General features: G+C 37.1%; 1 protein-coding gene across 9 annotated transcripts in view; it reads right to left on the bottom strand.

Moving 5' to 3' along the window:
• The window catches only part of LOC113049823 (acetyl-CoA carboxylase-like), a 62,681-nt gene that overhangs the window by 1,553 nt on the left and 45,207 nt on the right, over window positions 1–15,921 (bottom strand). For all 9 annotated transcript variants that reach the window (XM_026212475.1, XM_026212474.1, XM_026212477.1 and 6 more), the window contains 10 exons: window positions 12,954–13,097; window positions 12,763–12,883; window positions 12,121–12,217; window positions 11,341–11,437; window positions 11,121–11,256; window positions 10,859–11,036; window positions 10,287–10,399; window positions 6,430–6,584; window positions 6,090–6,260; window positions 1,443–1,579 (listed from right to left, as the gene is read on the bottom strand). In XM_026212475.1, coding sequence (XP_026068260.1) covers window positions 1,443–1,579; window positions 6,090–6,260; window positions 6,430–6,584; window positions 10,287–10,399; window positions 10,859–11,036; window positions 11,121–11,256; window positions 11,341–11,437; window positions 12,121–12,217; window positions 12,763–12,883; window positions 12,954–13,097 — 1,349 coding nt within the window. The remainder of the gene's footprint in view (window positions 1–1,442; window positions 1,580–6,089; window positions 6,261–6,429; window positions 6,585–10,286; window positions 10,400–10,858; window positions 11,037–11,120; window positions 11,257–11,340; window positions 11,438–12,120; window positions 12,218–12,762; window positions 12,884–12,953; window positions 13,098–15,921) is intronic.

The raw sequence follows: 15,921 nt of genomic DNA, 5'->3' as shown, positions 1-15,921 counted from the left end.
CACAAAATATACATTTATGAATAAACAGGGGTCTAAAATGCTTTTATAATTAAATAACTGCTTTGAATTTTCAATACCAGATCAGTAGAAATTACCATTTCTTATACAAAACAATTATTTTTGCATTGATTAAAAATACATCAGATTACACAGATCCTTCATATTTTATTAACTGTTTAAATACAAAGCTGGCAGAAAAACAAAAAACAAACAAAAAAAAACTTCCTAACAAACAGCTTTGAGCCTAGATGAAGTTCAGACAAGTCAGACATTTAAGGCTTAATGCACAGTTGCATCACGAATCAAGTATTTCAGGCAGCGGTGTAATAATTTTGCGATAATGGAAGCTGACTGTACATTATCCCTTAGATTAGTGGAAATGATTAAAAAGAGTGGGAACTCTTACAATAACAAAGCTTATAAAACCTGAGTGTCAGACCTTTGAATACTATTGTGGTCAATGTCGGGCCTTATTGTCAAAAAGGCTGAGCACCTTCCAGTTAATAACACAAACAAACACACTTTAGTGCTGTCAATAGTTAAACATTTTTTTTTCTTCTGCATTTCATTAATAAATCACATATTAATATTAAATTTAAATTGTCATAATTGAATAACACAATCTACAAAATGTAAAAAAAACTAAGGTGGTATATTTTGAATATTTATTTAGTGACATCTTTTTACTACTGTTGTCTCTATTCAATTAAAAATCTTGCAAGCAGAGCAGTGATTGATTTTTAATTTGTTCCTAGATGTACATCAATGACAGACTGTAGCAGATTTCACTTTAAAAGCAGTGCTGTCTCCTTAAAACCTAATGCACAATATGTGCCTTAGACACGCATCAAATTTTCTCTCATTTAAGATTTTGAATATGAGGTGACTCGCCAAAAATGTCATTTTGACATCATTTTGTGTTTTTGGCTTACTATCCATACATATCGGATGCTTGTTTGGTAGCATGTTTATATAGTCTACTGTAAAGACCCGTTCAAACACCAAAGATGAAAACGATAAAGATATAGTTCTAAAAATCGTTCTCAATATTAAAGAATAGTGTCCACACCACAACTAAAACGATAAAGGCACAGAGAAACAATATCGTTGGAACCACATTCAGAACAATTTTCTTCCAGCTGATGAATGAAAAAAAAAACATTAGCAGCCAATCTGCTATAAGAGCTCGAGAATTTAAAGTGGTAGACACACGTGCGCTAAGAATAAACAGATAATATCGTTCGCTGGTGTGGACGCTAATATCGTTATGTTTACTAGTTATCATTCTTGGTGGGAACAGAGCTTAACGCTAGCCAAAGAAAAAGGATGCTGCGTTAATTGTGTTAATAATCCCACAATTAAAATTTTAATTTTGACAGCCATAATATAAAACTACAATTGCAAGTGCATATATGTTTCCAAGGCTGGTGTCTGGATGTTACCTGCGGATCTGTTTGAGGATGTGATCCCTACGGATATATTTGATATTCTCATCGATGAGAGATCTGGCACCCTCTTCTTCTGCCAGCTGCCTCTCCAACCAATCCACAACATCCTCATTGCTGTCCCACAGATAAGCCTGGGAGAGACAAACAAAAAGAATAATACATAAAGTGTTTAATGCATGGAGCTTGTTTGAAACAATTCTGACAATGTTTCTATTTGAAAACCAAATCACAACCCTAATCAACGGCTCTTCATTTAGGCTTAGACCGATAACATCAGGCTGATCTGAAACAAAGCTGGACTTGTGCTTGTGAAGATTTGTCCAGGCATTAATGGACTTCTAAAAAACGCAAGCACTTGTAGTCGGCAAGAACATTTAATGCCCCATATTAATCATTTTTAATCCGTTTGCTTTTAATTAAGAAACAGCGTGTTGCTCTGCTATCTGCACATGGCAGGGTGGAGATTAATTGTAGCTTAAGATAGCTCGCTCTGATTAGAGTAATGTATTAGTGGTCCAGACACCGTCTTCTTCAGATACTTTAACCTGCCCTGGGGGCTTGGCTCTGCTCCAGGACCTGGTGTGGCTAGCTCGGGAACGTTCATCCACTGTGATCACTTCTAAATATCATATATTTTCTTGTACACACCACTTCAGGAAAAGGAAGGCTTGCTACGGCTTTTACAGGTTCTCCATACTCAGTTCAGTTTTTCAAAACTCTTCATACAGTTCTCCTCACCAACTTTCAGCTTGGCACAGAACTATCCCTTTATGTTTTTACGTGTCAAATCAAGTCATTATTCCATAAAAAATTACTGCCAACCACTAATTACACTTGATCACTCTTAAAACAGTGATTAAAAACACTAAGAACATTTTATACATATGCAGACATATCTATATTTGTTATGTTACATGATCAACTTTTAAAATAACAGTACAAGATTATTCCTAACTTGTCTTCTTTTTGATATATGGCAATGAAATTGAATGACTAACATTGGTATATTGGCATTTGATAATATTTCATGTTTTTGATTTAGTATTTAATTCAATCTGGTATTACTACAGAAATGTAACAAAATAGTGTCTCATTTTGTTTTTGTTTTTTGTTTTGTGTATGAGTGAGAAAATAATATCAGTAATTTACAAGTCAATGAATGTATTTCGTGCCAAAGCAGTGGAAAATGATCCACAGTTTGGCCCACATAGACTGCTGTTGTGCTCACTGTGTGAAGAAATGTGAAAAATTTTAGTGTAGAAAAAAAGTGACTTAAAGGGATAGTTCACCCAAAAATTAAAATTCTGACATTAATTACTCACCCTCATGTCTTTCTAAACCCGTAAGTCCTTCATTCATCCTCAGAACACAAATTAAGATATTTTAATTTAACCATCTGCGTCACGTGGAAACACGTGGTATTTATGCTTTGATTTGAACGAAAACAACATATCCGTGTGGTGCAGCTGAAACAGAACAGCATACGCTGCTCGAGTTCAGTGAATACTCTCCAAAATGGTGCTAGGGTGATGCTGAGGAGACAAATTGTTGAATAAAGTCATTATTTTTGTTAAGTTTGCATGCAAAAAGTATTCTAATAGCTTCGTAAAATTACGGTTGAATCCCTGATGTCACATGGTTTCTATGTCACATTATTTTACCGGACTCCTTGCTATGTTCCTGGACGTTGATCATGTTTAGAGATGTTCCGATACCCTTTTTCTCTTCCCGATACCGATTCCGATACCTGGGCTCAGGGTATCGGCCGATACCGAGTACTGATCCGATACCTGGGTGTATATCTGTATATACAGCTGTATATACTACTAGCCCTGTGTAAATTGCTAGAATTCTTTTTATGGTGTGCTTCAGACAGATCCCTCAATAAAACATGAACAAATACATGGTGAACTACTGTATTTATTACAGTATTTTTATTATCTAACATGAATTTGACAGTATTATTTATTTTCTTATGCAAAAAAGAACTTCAAATGCAGCCAAAAATCTAACACCGCAAACTAAAAAAGGTATTTAAGTTTTACAATATAACTGTATAAAAAAACTGCAACAAATAAGTCTAGGAATATAAAAAAAGATCTATTAATCAGATAATCTCTAACAAGTAAAAAACAAGTAAAAAACAAGCAACCATCTAGGCATAATTATTATTATTATAGAGATGTATTATTATTACTGTAGGCTACAACAGTAGCTTTATATATTGTCAATTTACTCATGTAAACCAAACATTTATTTTAATGGGCTGCCATGAAGATCTTTGAGTGTCTGTGTTTATGATATGACAGTATTCTCAAATGAAACGGTAAATTCTCATGAAGTGACGGTTTATGCGTTCGTGTCCTCATGACACACAGCAGAGACTACAAAACAGCGAGCTCTCGCGCATCTGTGCCAGTCACCCACAGAGATGTAGATTTTGCGGGAGTAATATTTAAATAGTATTTTGCAGTTTAATATTCACAGACACTAGTATATATTCGGCTACTGTCTGGAGCCCTGCGCTTTGACTTAGACGGAAGCGACTGAACGCAGCTGCCGGTACTGAATATACTTGAGAGTCTGTAACTACCGGTACTACAGAGACATACTGCTAACCACTGATCTATAATATAGTAGCGGCTTCACTGTCTTTTGGCAGTTTAGAATGTGATGAGTGATCCAGTCATATATAGATAAGGGCTGCTAACGCGTTTTCATTTCTTCTTCGCTGCTCTAAACAGGGGTTGCTTGTGGCAACACAGCACAACTTCCTGTGTTTTCAATGCATTTTGAGCAGCGAAGAAGAACCGTGCAGCGGTTAGGCAAAGCTTGCGGTCATAACTAGGTCTTTTTTAAGAAAATGGTATCGGATCGGTATATGGGTTCATGTACTCGCCGATGCCGATGCCAGAATTTGTTGTGGTATCGGAGATATTTCCGATACTAGTATCGGAATCGGAACAACTCTAATCATGTTAATTACATTACTGTCTATAGGAGGGTCAGAGAGCTCTCAGAATGCATCAAAAATGTGTTAAATTGTGTTCCGAAGATGAACAGAGGACTTACGGGTTTAGAACGACATGAGGGTGAGTAATTAATGACAGAATTTAAATTTTTGGGTGAACTATCCCTTTATGTTTTGAGAAATCTGTATTGTCAATTGACTGCCAACGGTCAAAGTTTAAGACAACATCCAATTCAAACCCAAAATGATTTATTAAATATGGACACATGGTTAAGCTATATATTTTATATATATATATTAGGGGTGTAACTATACGCGTATTCGTATTGAACCGTTCGGTACGACGCTTTCGGTTCGGTACGCGGTACGCATTATGTATACCGAACGGTTCGTTGGAGTAATTAATTATATTTGAAAAAAAAAAAAAAAGAGAGAGAAAGAAATATAATGATATGCGTTCAACAAGGTAGCCCAATAACCCAAACAACGTAACAGGCAACGCCCCTGAAACTCCCGAAGAAGAAAAAAACACCATCTTATATGTTTATGTTAGGCTACTCAGCAGGCGCTCGCTCACTCAGTACACGCTGAAGGCTCGTTGCAAAATAGCCAATGCGTTTAACAGACTAGAAATGAGAAGATCCCCCAATAACCAACAGGTCTGGTGTTTGGGTGCACTTTGGATTCCCTTTAAGCTATAATGGTGATGGCAAGAGAGTGGTGGATAAAAAAACAACGGTATGTCGCATCTGCAACATGACAGGGTACACCAGCGGGATTACAAAAAAAAAAAAAACCAGCGGGAATATCTGGGATATATGCGTCGGTACTATCTGGGAAAAGACGAAAAAAAGGAGAAACATGCACGCAGCAAACTATCCCTGCAGCATTTAGACACTATAGCTTACAGGGAATCCAACCCAAACACCAGACCTGTTGGTTATTTTAGGATCTTATATTTCTGGTCTGTTAAATGCATTAGACATTTTGCAACGAGCCTTCAGCGCGTGCTGAGTGAGCGAGCGCCTTAGGGGCCGTTCACATATCGTGCCTAAAAACGCATGGAAAACGCTAAGCGCGTCTTTCTCCTCCTTTCCAAAGCGCTCGGGCAGAAGCGCTCATGAGGCGTCTGTCTTTGCTAAGCAACAATGACGTGCTCTCTCCATGAGACGCGGAAATTTCAGCGAAGGATAAATGGATTTGCAGCTCTAAAAATCGCTTGCAGTAGCTCTGCTACTGAATTTATTTCAAAATTGCAATCCATATACAACTATGATCAGCTGTTCCTTCATCTTGGCTGAGCTCTCAACGTTGTTACGGGAAAGGATGAAGCTGATTGGTTGGTTCTTGTCACATGACCCGCGGTGCGCTTGCGGCATTCTGAAAAGTTGAGATGTTTTTACATTTTGCTGTATCTAAAACGTATCGAACCGAACCGAACCGAACCGTGACATCAGTGTATCGTATCGAACCGAACCGTGAATTTTGTGAACCGTTACACCCCTAATATATATATATATATATATATATATATATATATATATATATATATAAAAACACACACACACACGAATGTATACTACTCACTTGTACTGTCATATTTGTAAAAGACTTTTATTGGTGATCTGAAGAAAATAGATTTTTTTATTCAATAGTTTTTGGTAACCTACTTTCACCGTTCCCTCTGCTTCCACGAACCAGCGGCGGAGCATGGCCTGAACCTGCCCATCTGTCAGCTCACTGTTAGCACACTGGATCTTCCTCTTAACAGTGTCCTCCAGCAATAACCGCCGCAAGCGCCAATAGAAGAACAGTCGAGATGTCTGCCACTCCAGGACATCCTGAACACACATAAGTCCAGATTCATTTATGAAATGGTACTTTTGTATTCATATTTTTCCATAGTTAAAGAATCAGAAAGCTCAAATGAAAAGATGTGAATCAATGAACTATCAAAAAACAACCACTGCGTGTAACAGCAGAGCATAATAATAAGAGTTGAGTACTTACAGTGATGACTCCTTTCTCCTGCATGCGGCCCGGTGTGTCATGAAGGTCGGCAAACTGCACGGCTACTTGATGATATATTGGCAGCAGGAACTCTTCTCTCTCTTTCAGTTTATTCTCCAGCTCTTTACGCTCAGACACACTCAACTCTGGGGTGCCTGAAAACACACACACAAACACAGAGAATGGACAAATGCAAAAATAAAAAAATTATGAGGACAGTACCAAAAAAGTAACAGATACATCAGCTTACATTTATCCATTTCACAGTGCTTGTAAGTTAATTGGTAATTTCATGTCTGTTCATTTAATTAACATTTCTTTAACTTAAAATCAACTTTTTGCTGTTGTTGTTTTTATTATATGGCATGGAATCGGTCATCACCTCAAAGTGATGATGTTACAGACAATTTCCTTGTATCTTGCATGCTGCGTATCACTGATATTAACTATATGGCTCAGCGTTACCGTCTGGGCAGAACTATTGTTCCAGCCACCAAAGACAGATTCGCAAATAACCTGCCTGATTCATCTAAACTGCTATGTGTACCCCAAAATACACATGAACTAGACGAAGTGACTGACCCTATATTCTTGAATACATTAGAAGCGGTTGCCCCCATCAAATTAAAAAAAGTTTAGAGAAAAATGTACGTTGCCTTTTTATAACAGTAATACTCACTCTCTCAAGAAAGAAATTTGTAGTCTTGAGCACAAATGGAGAAAAACTAACTTTAGTTTTTAGAATTGCGCGGAAAAACAGTATGTTCAGCACAGTGGCTGGACTAACAAATAACATGACGCTACCCAATTCAAATATTACATCAACCTTTAATAGTAATGACTTTATGAATTTCTTCACTGACAGAATGGATAACATTAGAAATACAATAATAAATGTAGATTCTACAGCGTCTAATACTTCAGTTTCATCCATCGCACCCAAAGATAAACTGCAGTGCTTCACAACTATAGGACAGGAAGAGCTAAATAAACGTATCACTGTATCTAAACCAACAACTTGTTTATTAGATCCTGTACCCACTAAATTACTGAAAGAGTTGTTACCTGTAGCCGAAGAACCGCTTCTCAATATCATAAACTCGTCGTTATCTTTAGGACACGTCCCAAAACCATTCAAGCTGGTGGTTATCAAGCCTCTTATTAAGAAACCAAAACTAGATCCTAGTGTACTGGCAAATTATAGGCCTATTTCAAATCTTCCATTTATGTCTAAAATTTTAGAAAAAGTTGTGTCTGCTCAATTGTGCTCCTTCCTACAAAAAAAAAAATTATCTGTATGAAGAATTTCAGTCAGGTTTCAGGCCCCACCATTGCACAGAAACTGCACTTGTTAATTTACAAATGGCTTGCTTCTTGCATTAGATCAAAGTTCATCTCATTGCAAGTTTTACTTGATCTTAGTGCTGCGTTCGACACCATAGATCATGACATACTCATAGATCGATTACAAAACTACAGGTATTTAAGGGCAGGCTCTAAGATGGTTTAGATCCATTAGCTACCATTTTTTTTATTTACATGGGGAGTCATCTCATTTATCACCAGTTAAATATGGAGTGCCACAAAGAACTGTCCTAGGTCCTCAGCTATTTTCAATATACATGTTGCCCCTCGGTAATAATATTAGAAAATACAGGATTAGTTTCCATTGTTATGCTGATGATACTCAACTATATATTTCAACGAGACCAGATGAAACTTCTTAATTATCTAAGCCAACAGGGTGTGTAAAAATGTAAAAGATTGGATGACCAATAATTTTCTTCCTTTAATTTCCTTTTAAATTCAGATAAAACAGTACACAGAATCTCATAGTACATCTGTCTAGTTGCAAACTGTAGTCTGTTACTTCCTCTACAGTCAAAAATCTGGGTGTTATATTAGACAGCAACTTGTCTTTTGAAAACCATATTTCCCATGTAACAAAAACAGCATTCTTCCATCTTAGAAACCCTGCCAAGTTACGAAACATATTACATGTTTCTGATGCAGAAAAGCTAGTTCATGACCTCTAGACTGGACTATTGTAATGCACTTCTAGTTGGTTATCCTGCATCTTCAATAAACTAGCTACAGGTAGTCAAAAATGCAGAGGCTAGAGTCCTTATCAGGTCAAGAAAATATGATTATATTACCCCAATTTTACAGTCTCTGCACTGGCTACCTATTAAGTTCTGTATCAGTTACAAAATATTATTACTTCCCTATAAGGCCCTAAATGGTTTAGCTCCTTAGTACCTAAATAGCCTTATAACACGTTACAATCCATCACGCTCCCTAAGGTCACAAAACGCTGGACTTTTGGTCGTACCTAGGATAGCAACATCCACTAAAGGAGGTAGAGTTTTTTCGCATTTGGCTCCAAAACTCTGGAATAGCCTTCCTGATAATGTTCGGGGTTCACACACACTCTCTATTTTAATCTAGATTAAAAACACATCTCTTTCACCAAGCATTTAAATAATGCATCTCATAATTTGTGACAAATGAGCATTATTATTCTTTAGCTTGGGTTAAACTATTTAATTTTAATTGTTTGGAACAGCAGCTACGACAATTATGTCTCTATTTGTTTCACTGATTTACACAAGCTCCAGTTTGGATCCAGAACACCTGAGAAGAGATGATGCTGACCCTTAGAGGACCTCAGATGATGCTAACCCTGAATCAACAAACAGAACTAACAAATATTGCTACAAGTGTGATTGCATCATATAATAATTGCTGTTAATAATGTTAATCGTCTGGCTGACTATGTCTTGTATCAATATTTCTGAAAAATCCAGTGCACAAACTGACAGTCACCACTTATAAGCTACTACTAAATATTGTAGAAACTTAATTTTCTGTAAAGTTGCTTTGCAATGATTTGTATCGTAAAAAGCTCTATACAAATAAACTTTTAATGAATTTAATTGAATTATTATAAATAACTTAATAATGCATTATTATAATGGATTTATTTTTGACTAGGTTTTAGAAAAGCTGCATTACCTAAAACAATAGTTAACTGAATAGCTTTTTTATGTTAATTGTTATATTTTTGGATGAGGTGGTATTAACCAAGAGAAAAGTAAAGCAAACAGTGCAGTTTTTAACTAAAAATAAAACTATTATTAACTGAAATAAAATAAAATATAAATATTAGATCAAATATTTATAAACTTACATTTCAGTGAAAATTAAACGTTGTCCTGCATTTAATAATAATACAAAAATACTGAAACTTAATTAAAATAAAAGCTAAATATAAACATACTATAATAATGTATAAACAATACTATAAAAACATTGGGAAGCATGTTATTCCATTTTGATAAACAATTTAACGCCTACTGGTAAACAGTGTAAAATAAATGTGCATTAAAATTTTGTCAATTTTGATTTCAGGCTGGCTAAAGTTAATGAACACAATTCTGCAATTTTGGAATCCATGTGTAAGTCCCTCATTCTGTACATGAAAATCAGGAAGAATCACACTGCTAGAGTGCTGCCAACCGAGGAGCTCTTTTGAATCTCACATCAGCCTGTGGCTGTTCAAAAGAGATTGATCCCATCACAGCCAATCATTCAGCGTTGTTGCCTGCAACACTACAGGCCACTATGGTGGCACAGTCCATTTTAGTGACTGCTGAGGGGGTAATCGATCGAAGAAGGTACAGAACAACAATGCCAACTGATTGATCTGAGACTACTGTGATTGACACTTCTCCTCAGGGAGGAGAGAAAGGGTCGACACCATCAGCAGAGTACAGAGATGAAGTGTTTAATATAACACTCATACACGCCCAGTTAAACAAGATTTCAAGGGAGAGACCGCATTGTGAGAAACATACCCAGTCTTTCTGCAAGCCCCATGTATATAGGATCCACCCGTCTCATGGTCTTCACCAGGTCTTTTTTACGGAACTTGATCTCCACGGTGCCTTCAGGCTCCAGCACACCACCACTGCAGAACGACCACACGGATCAATCAATTTATCTGGTTATTAAATAGGTTATTAAAGTAAATTTGTTTGAAACAAATTCAATAATTTTCTTCCACGACCACGACTAATTAAAGTACATTTTTTTTTTATTTAATTTGGTGGTGTTTTATTTCTTAGTTTTCAGTTTTAATATAGTGTTAATACACTGTTACATAAAATAAAAGAATGCACAATGATAAAACAATAACAAAACAAATAAACAAAACTATACAAAACAGCCAAACAACAAAACCAAATAAAACCAAACCCATCAAAATCAAAAACAACAAAGCAAAACAAACATCCCAAAAATAAACACAACCAATGCAGTGTTAATAAACTGTTACATTTACATAAAATAAAATACAAAAACAAGATACAACACAAAATGACAAAAACAAAACAAAACAAAAAAACAAAAAAATGAAACTGGTTCTTACCGGCTTTCCTTATCCGCATACATCTCCATGTGGCGAGGGTTGATGGTGGGGTCTATAACGACCCACGATCCTCCCCTGAGCTCTGCTTGTGGAGGGATGTACACCAGCACTGGCTGTCTGTATTCTCTCAGCCCGTCTACTATATATGCTCCAAACTTCAGCACCTGGTCATACATGTCTAAAGAGAGGAGAGCATAAGGTATTAGCAGAGATAATCATAGTTCACTAAGGTGCATCCTACTTCATTTCCTGTATTACTGACCTTTCATCCCTCCAGAGAAGCCCCTCCAGTTGGCAAACACCATGAGTGGAAGCCCCTCCCTGTTGAAGTCTTTAATGGCCTGTGCTGTCTTAAAAGCAGAGTCAGGGAACCACACTTGCCCTGCTTGTTGGATGATCTACCAGAAAAAGTACAGAACACTGCCACTTAAATGTCTTTCGGAAAGATGACCAGAGTGTGTAAAGTGTTTCCAAGTGATCACCTTGGCTTCTGAGTCCAAATTGGCTGGGTCTGCTGGGATACACAGCTCCACTGATCGGGTTTCCACTGCAACTACTCCAGTCGGGATCCCACCCAACCTACAAATGACAAGTCAGAATGTTTGTTACACAGGCACATATTTAATATAATATAGATATATATTTGATACAATATGAATTTTCACATACACACACACACACACACACACACACAGTATAATTTCCTTCCGGTCACACATTTAATGTCTTTTTTATTATTATTTTAATGTTTGAATGTGTAAATTAAAATGTGAAAAAAAATCAAAATCAAGCTTTCTCATGAAGACAAATACTCTAAAAGGTAAATAAAACTGACACATTCATTGTCAATCTGTACTTTGGCAGACAACTAAAAAGGCATTGAGTAGAAGACTGATGTGAAACTAATGTTCCCCACAGGAGCATTCAAAGTGCATTTATCAGAGCAGGACCTTTCCAATTGACAAACGTTGCCCTTTAGAAATTGAGGTCAGAGGTCAACACAAGTTCACTGAGGAGAGTAAGGGCTCAGATTGTGTAGTTAATCATTAGAAAAACAAGTATTTGTGAATATACGCCATTGCATGTGCAAATAAAAATAAATGATGCATATTTCTCTAGAAAATGTTTAGTTCTGAGAGCTCTACAGCAGCATAATTAGTTTAATAAGACATCAGACCAAGGGGCATCTACAATGACATTCATGAAGTTTTAGAACTTGCCTAAGAGTACTTTTTGGGGCCAAAGTATTCATTGGTGCTTACCTGGCCCTTCCTACGATTACACTCTGTGCCCACGGCTGCATGATCTCCAGAAAAGAGCCGTGGTCAAAGAACCCGCTCACCCATGCACCCTTAGTGCCTGTATGGAAGGAGAGATGCATTAGTACCCTATCTTCATCAGAGATATGCTGGGCTGAACCGAGGAGAAGCACATGCTTGCTGCAGGAAGAGGTTACCATTCAATTACACTGAGACCTGTCTCTGCACTGAGACAAAGATTTTTCTCCCTGCCACCAGCTCTCCATATCTCCCCACCTCACTGTGGCAATTACACTGATGTGTAATCTGTCTCGCCAATAAAAAAACACTCCATATATCCCAGAGTGTCTTATCTCTGAGTGGAGAGACCCAGTGCTGTGCCTCAAACATAAACCCTCAGACCACACTCATTCATTACTGGACATTTCCATTTAACAACACATTCCTCAGCAAAAAAACAAACAAACAAACAAAAAAACACAAAATATCACTGCAGGAGGCCTCAACAAATTAACAAGTTGAGCTCTTTTGACAGTCATTGATATTGGAAAACGTTAAAAAGTAATTACATATAAGAGGGTAAATGGTAAAAATCAAGCGACAGATGCTATTAATAGAGTTAAACATGTAACGAGGTCTGCTCACTCTGACTGGGACGTCCTGCTAACATCCAGCGTGGGTCATAAGGTGCCTTGGTAGGAACAAACTCCACTGGCCGATCGATGGGATCTTTAGCACTGAGCATTGGCACAGGACTCAACTTATTCTGAAGGAGAACGGCACTGTTAGACTCTAAATCACATCCTCCGGGTTACATTTCCCAGTGTTCTGCATACCTTCGGCATGTAAGATACCCAGAGCAGTAGTGTAAACACTCCCTCAAAATCATCGCACACAGTGGTGTGTGTGACTCCATTATTGTGCATGATCTGTACTCCACCCAGCTGGTTATTGGAGGTGTACACTTCGCGACCCAGAACCTGTGTAGAAAGATCAAAAAGTTTCGTTCACAAGTCACAAAGGTGCAACACTGAATACATCTGTACAAAAATTTTTTTTTTGGTTTTAAGGCATTTAGTGTGAAGATATCCTTAAAAACATATTAAGCTTTGGTTGCAGAGTTTTGTCTGTGAAATGTTCTGCACATTAGTTGAAGTGGCCATGAACGGAGAAATCAAATTTCCATTAATCTTTTCACATTTAGGAGGTCATTGACAAGAAAGTTTTGAGTTCTGAAACTTATAGGAATCTTTTATATTACAGTATAAAACCATCTTATATTGAAGCAAATCTGCCAAAATGACAGGTTCTGGAATGTGACACTTTATGACATAATGTGGATAACCCACAGAAGATCAACGCCTGCTTCTACATCACTGCCTGTTTAGCCCCGCCCACCAATTTTGTACATATAGTGTAAATAGTGAGAGAAGCAAACTTTTTATTATGTGGTTACTATTGCTTTGTCTGATATGTATATGCCAGAGTGAACGAGTTGAGAGTGAGGAAATGGGCACAGCCTCTGTGTTGCCAGATGCAGCTATTGTAAGTGTTTGTGGACTTTTTCACTTAATTTAACATTTTAGAAAAATTATCGAGTAGGAAATTTCTGCTTAGGGACAGCCATGTCTTTGTTTTTTGTTTGTTTTAATAGCATTATCTGGCAACACTACATCGCTGGCACTTAAACTGACCATAATGATAAAAGCTAATGAACAGGTTATTGCTGACAGGATCCGACATTCAGGAAACCAAAAAATATCATGGTATTATCTGTCAGAAATGTTATAAAAATAGTCAAAAACAGTATCATTTAACTCTAGTACACAGATCTGCTGAACAAGTAGGTTACAGAATGAGATGAAATACGGAAGCACTAGTCATGAAGTCTATGCTATTCAGTATAGTAGTTATATTTTCACTAGACAATGTTATCGGCTATATAGCAATGGTTATTAATAAAAACTACAACAGTAATATGCATTGTTACATGATTAATAAACAACCGATAGCCTAAAGTTTGCAATTTTGAGTTCCATGGTGGGAAACATGGCCAATCTGTGGAAGCCAGAAATCTTGCTGGTTGGTAGGGGATCAAATACTTATTTCACTCACTGAAATGCACATCAATTTCTTACCTTTATATAATGTGTTTTTATCTGGATTATTATGTGATTGCATCATATAATAATTGCTGTTAATAATTTTCATTGTCTGGCTGGCTACGTCTTATAATAATTTTTCTGAAAAATCCTGTCATATGCACACAAACTGACAGTCACCACTTATAAGCTACTACTAAATATCGTTGAAACTTAATTTTCTGTATTTTTTTTGTAATGATTTATATCTTAAAAAGCGCCATTGGGGTTAGACAACACGTTTCAGGACCTACTCATTGTCAAATTCATACTCTAGATTTAATACTGTCACATGGAATTGATGTTGATGGTGTTGAAATTATGCAGCCAAGCGATGAGATCTCAGATCATTATTTAGTTTTATGCAAACTTCATATAGCTAAAACTGTCAATGCTACTTCTTTCGTCTGGTCAGAGGAGAACTGGCCCCCCGAGTGAGCCTGGTTTCTCCCAAGGTTTTTTCTACAGTCTGTCACGATGGAGTTTTGGTTCCTTGCCGCTGTCACCTCTGGATTAGTTGGGGACACTAAATCTACAGCGATATCGTTGACTTGACTGCAAATGACTGCACAGATACTCTTTAAACTGAACTGAATAATTACATCACTGAATTCAGTGATGAACTGCCTTTTAACTGTCATTTTGCATTATTGACACACTGTTATCCTGATTAATGTTGTTCAGTTGCTTTGACACAATCTTTTTAGTTTAAAGCGCTTATAAATAAAGGTGACGATGTTACTAACGCTTCTTCTTACTTGAGGAAGTAACACAGAACAAGGAAGCATGGAGTGGGTGTTGTGTGTTATGGCAATGTCAGTGCTAGTGGAGGTCCTGAGGCTGTGGATCAATACCATCACGCAGGCAGTCAGCCCAGTGCTGGAGGCTGAGGAGACTGTGCTCTCCACCCAATGCTGTCAATGACCTGGGAAGAATGACGAGGTCACCGAGTGGTCAGCGGTGGAGAGTAACGGGTTATGCCTCCAGGACTACATCGATACTCAGATTTCACCTTCCTTTCTCTATTCACACACTGATTAAAGAATCACATATAATGATTTCAATAGAGTGATGTAATTGTTTGTGGTGTTGTAGACTATACACAATCTAAATACTGTAAAGCATTTCTGTTTGTTTGAACTCCTTGACAACTTCTGGTTCAAGCAATTCTATGAGTTTGAAATGAGACCAACTTTTGGGCTGAACAGTGCTATATGACAGTGGTGTCAAATCATGTTCCTGAAGGGTCAAGGTCTTGCTTAGTTTAGCTACAATCTCAGATAAATAAACCTGAATCACCTAATCAAAGTCTTCAGGATTACAGCCAACTTCTAGCAAATTTTGCCGGGGCAAGTAAGAGTTAAACTCTGCAAGATATCTTGAACAAATACAATATTTGAGATCCTTTGAATATAGGAAGAGTGACTAGGAAACAGTTTTGAAAATGGTCATAGTTTTTACTATTTTGTTTGGTGCCACCAGAGATGGGACCAAGTCACACATGTGCAAGTCTCAAGTAAGTCTCAAGTCTTAACCTTCAAGTCTCAAGTAAATCCCAAGTATTTTTTTCTTGGGCAAGTCAAGTCAAGTCAAGTCACAAGCTATGTCAAGTCAAGTCCAAGTCAAGTCACCTTAATATTGTTATTTTACCTGCAGAATCTGA

The sequence above is a fragment of the Carassius auratus genome, chromosome 30 (genome assembly GCF_003368295.1).
Source record: "Carassius auratus strain Wakin chromosome 30, ASM336829v1, whole genome shotgun sequence".
Lineage (NCBI taxonomy): Eukaryota > Metazoa > Chordata > Actinopteri > Cypriniformes > Cyprinidae > Carassius > Carassius auratus.
Note: the sequence above shows the minus strand (reverse complement) of the source record. Positions and strands in the feature narration are given on the sequence as shown.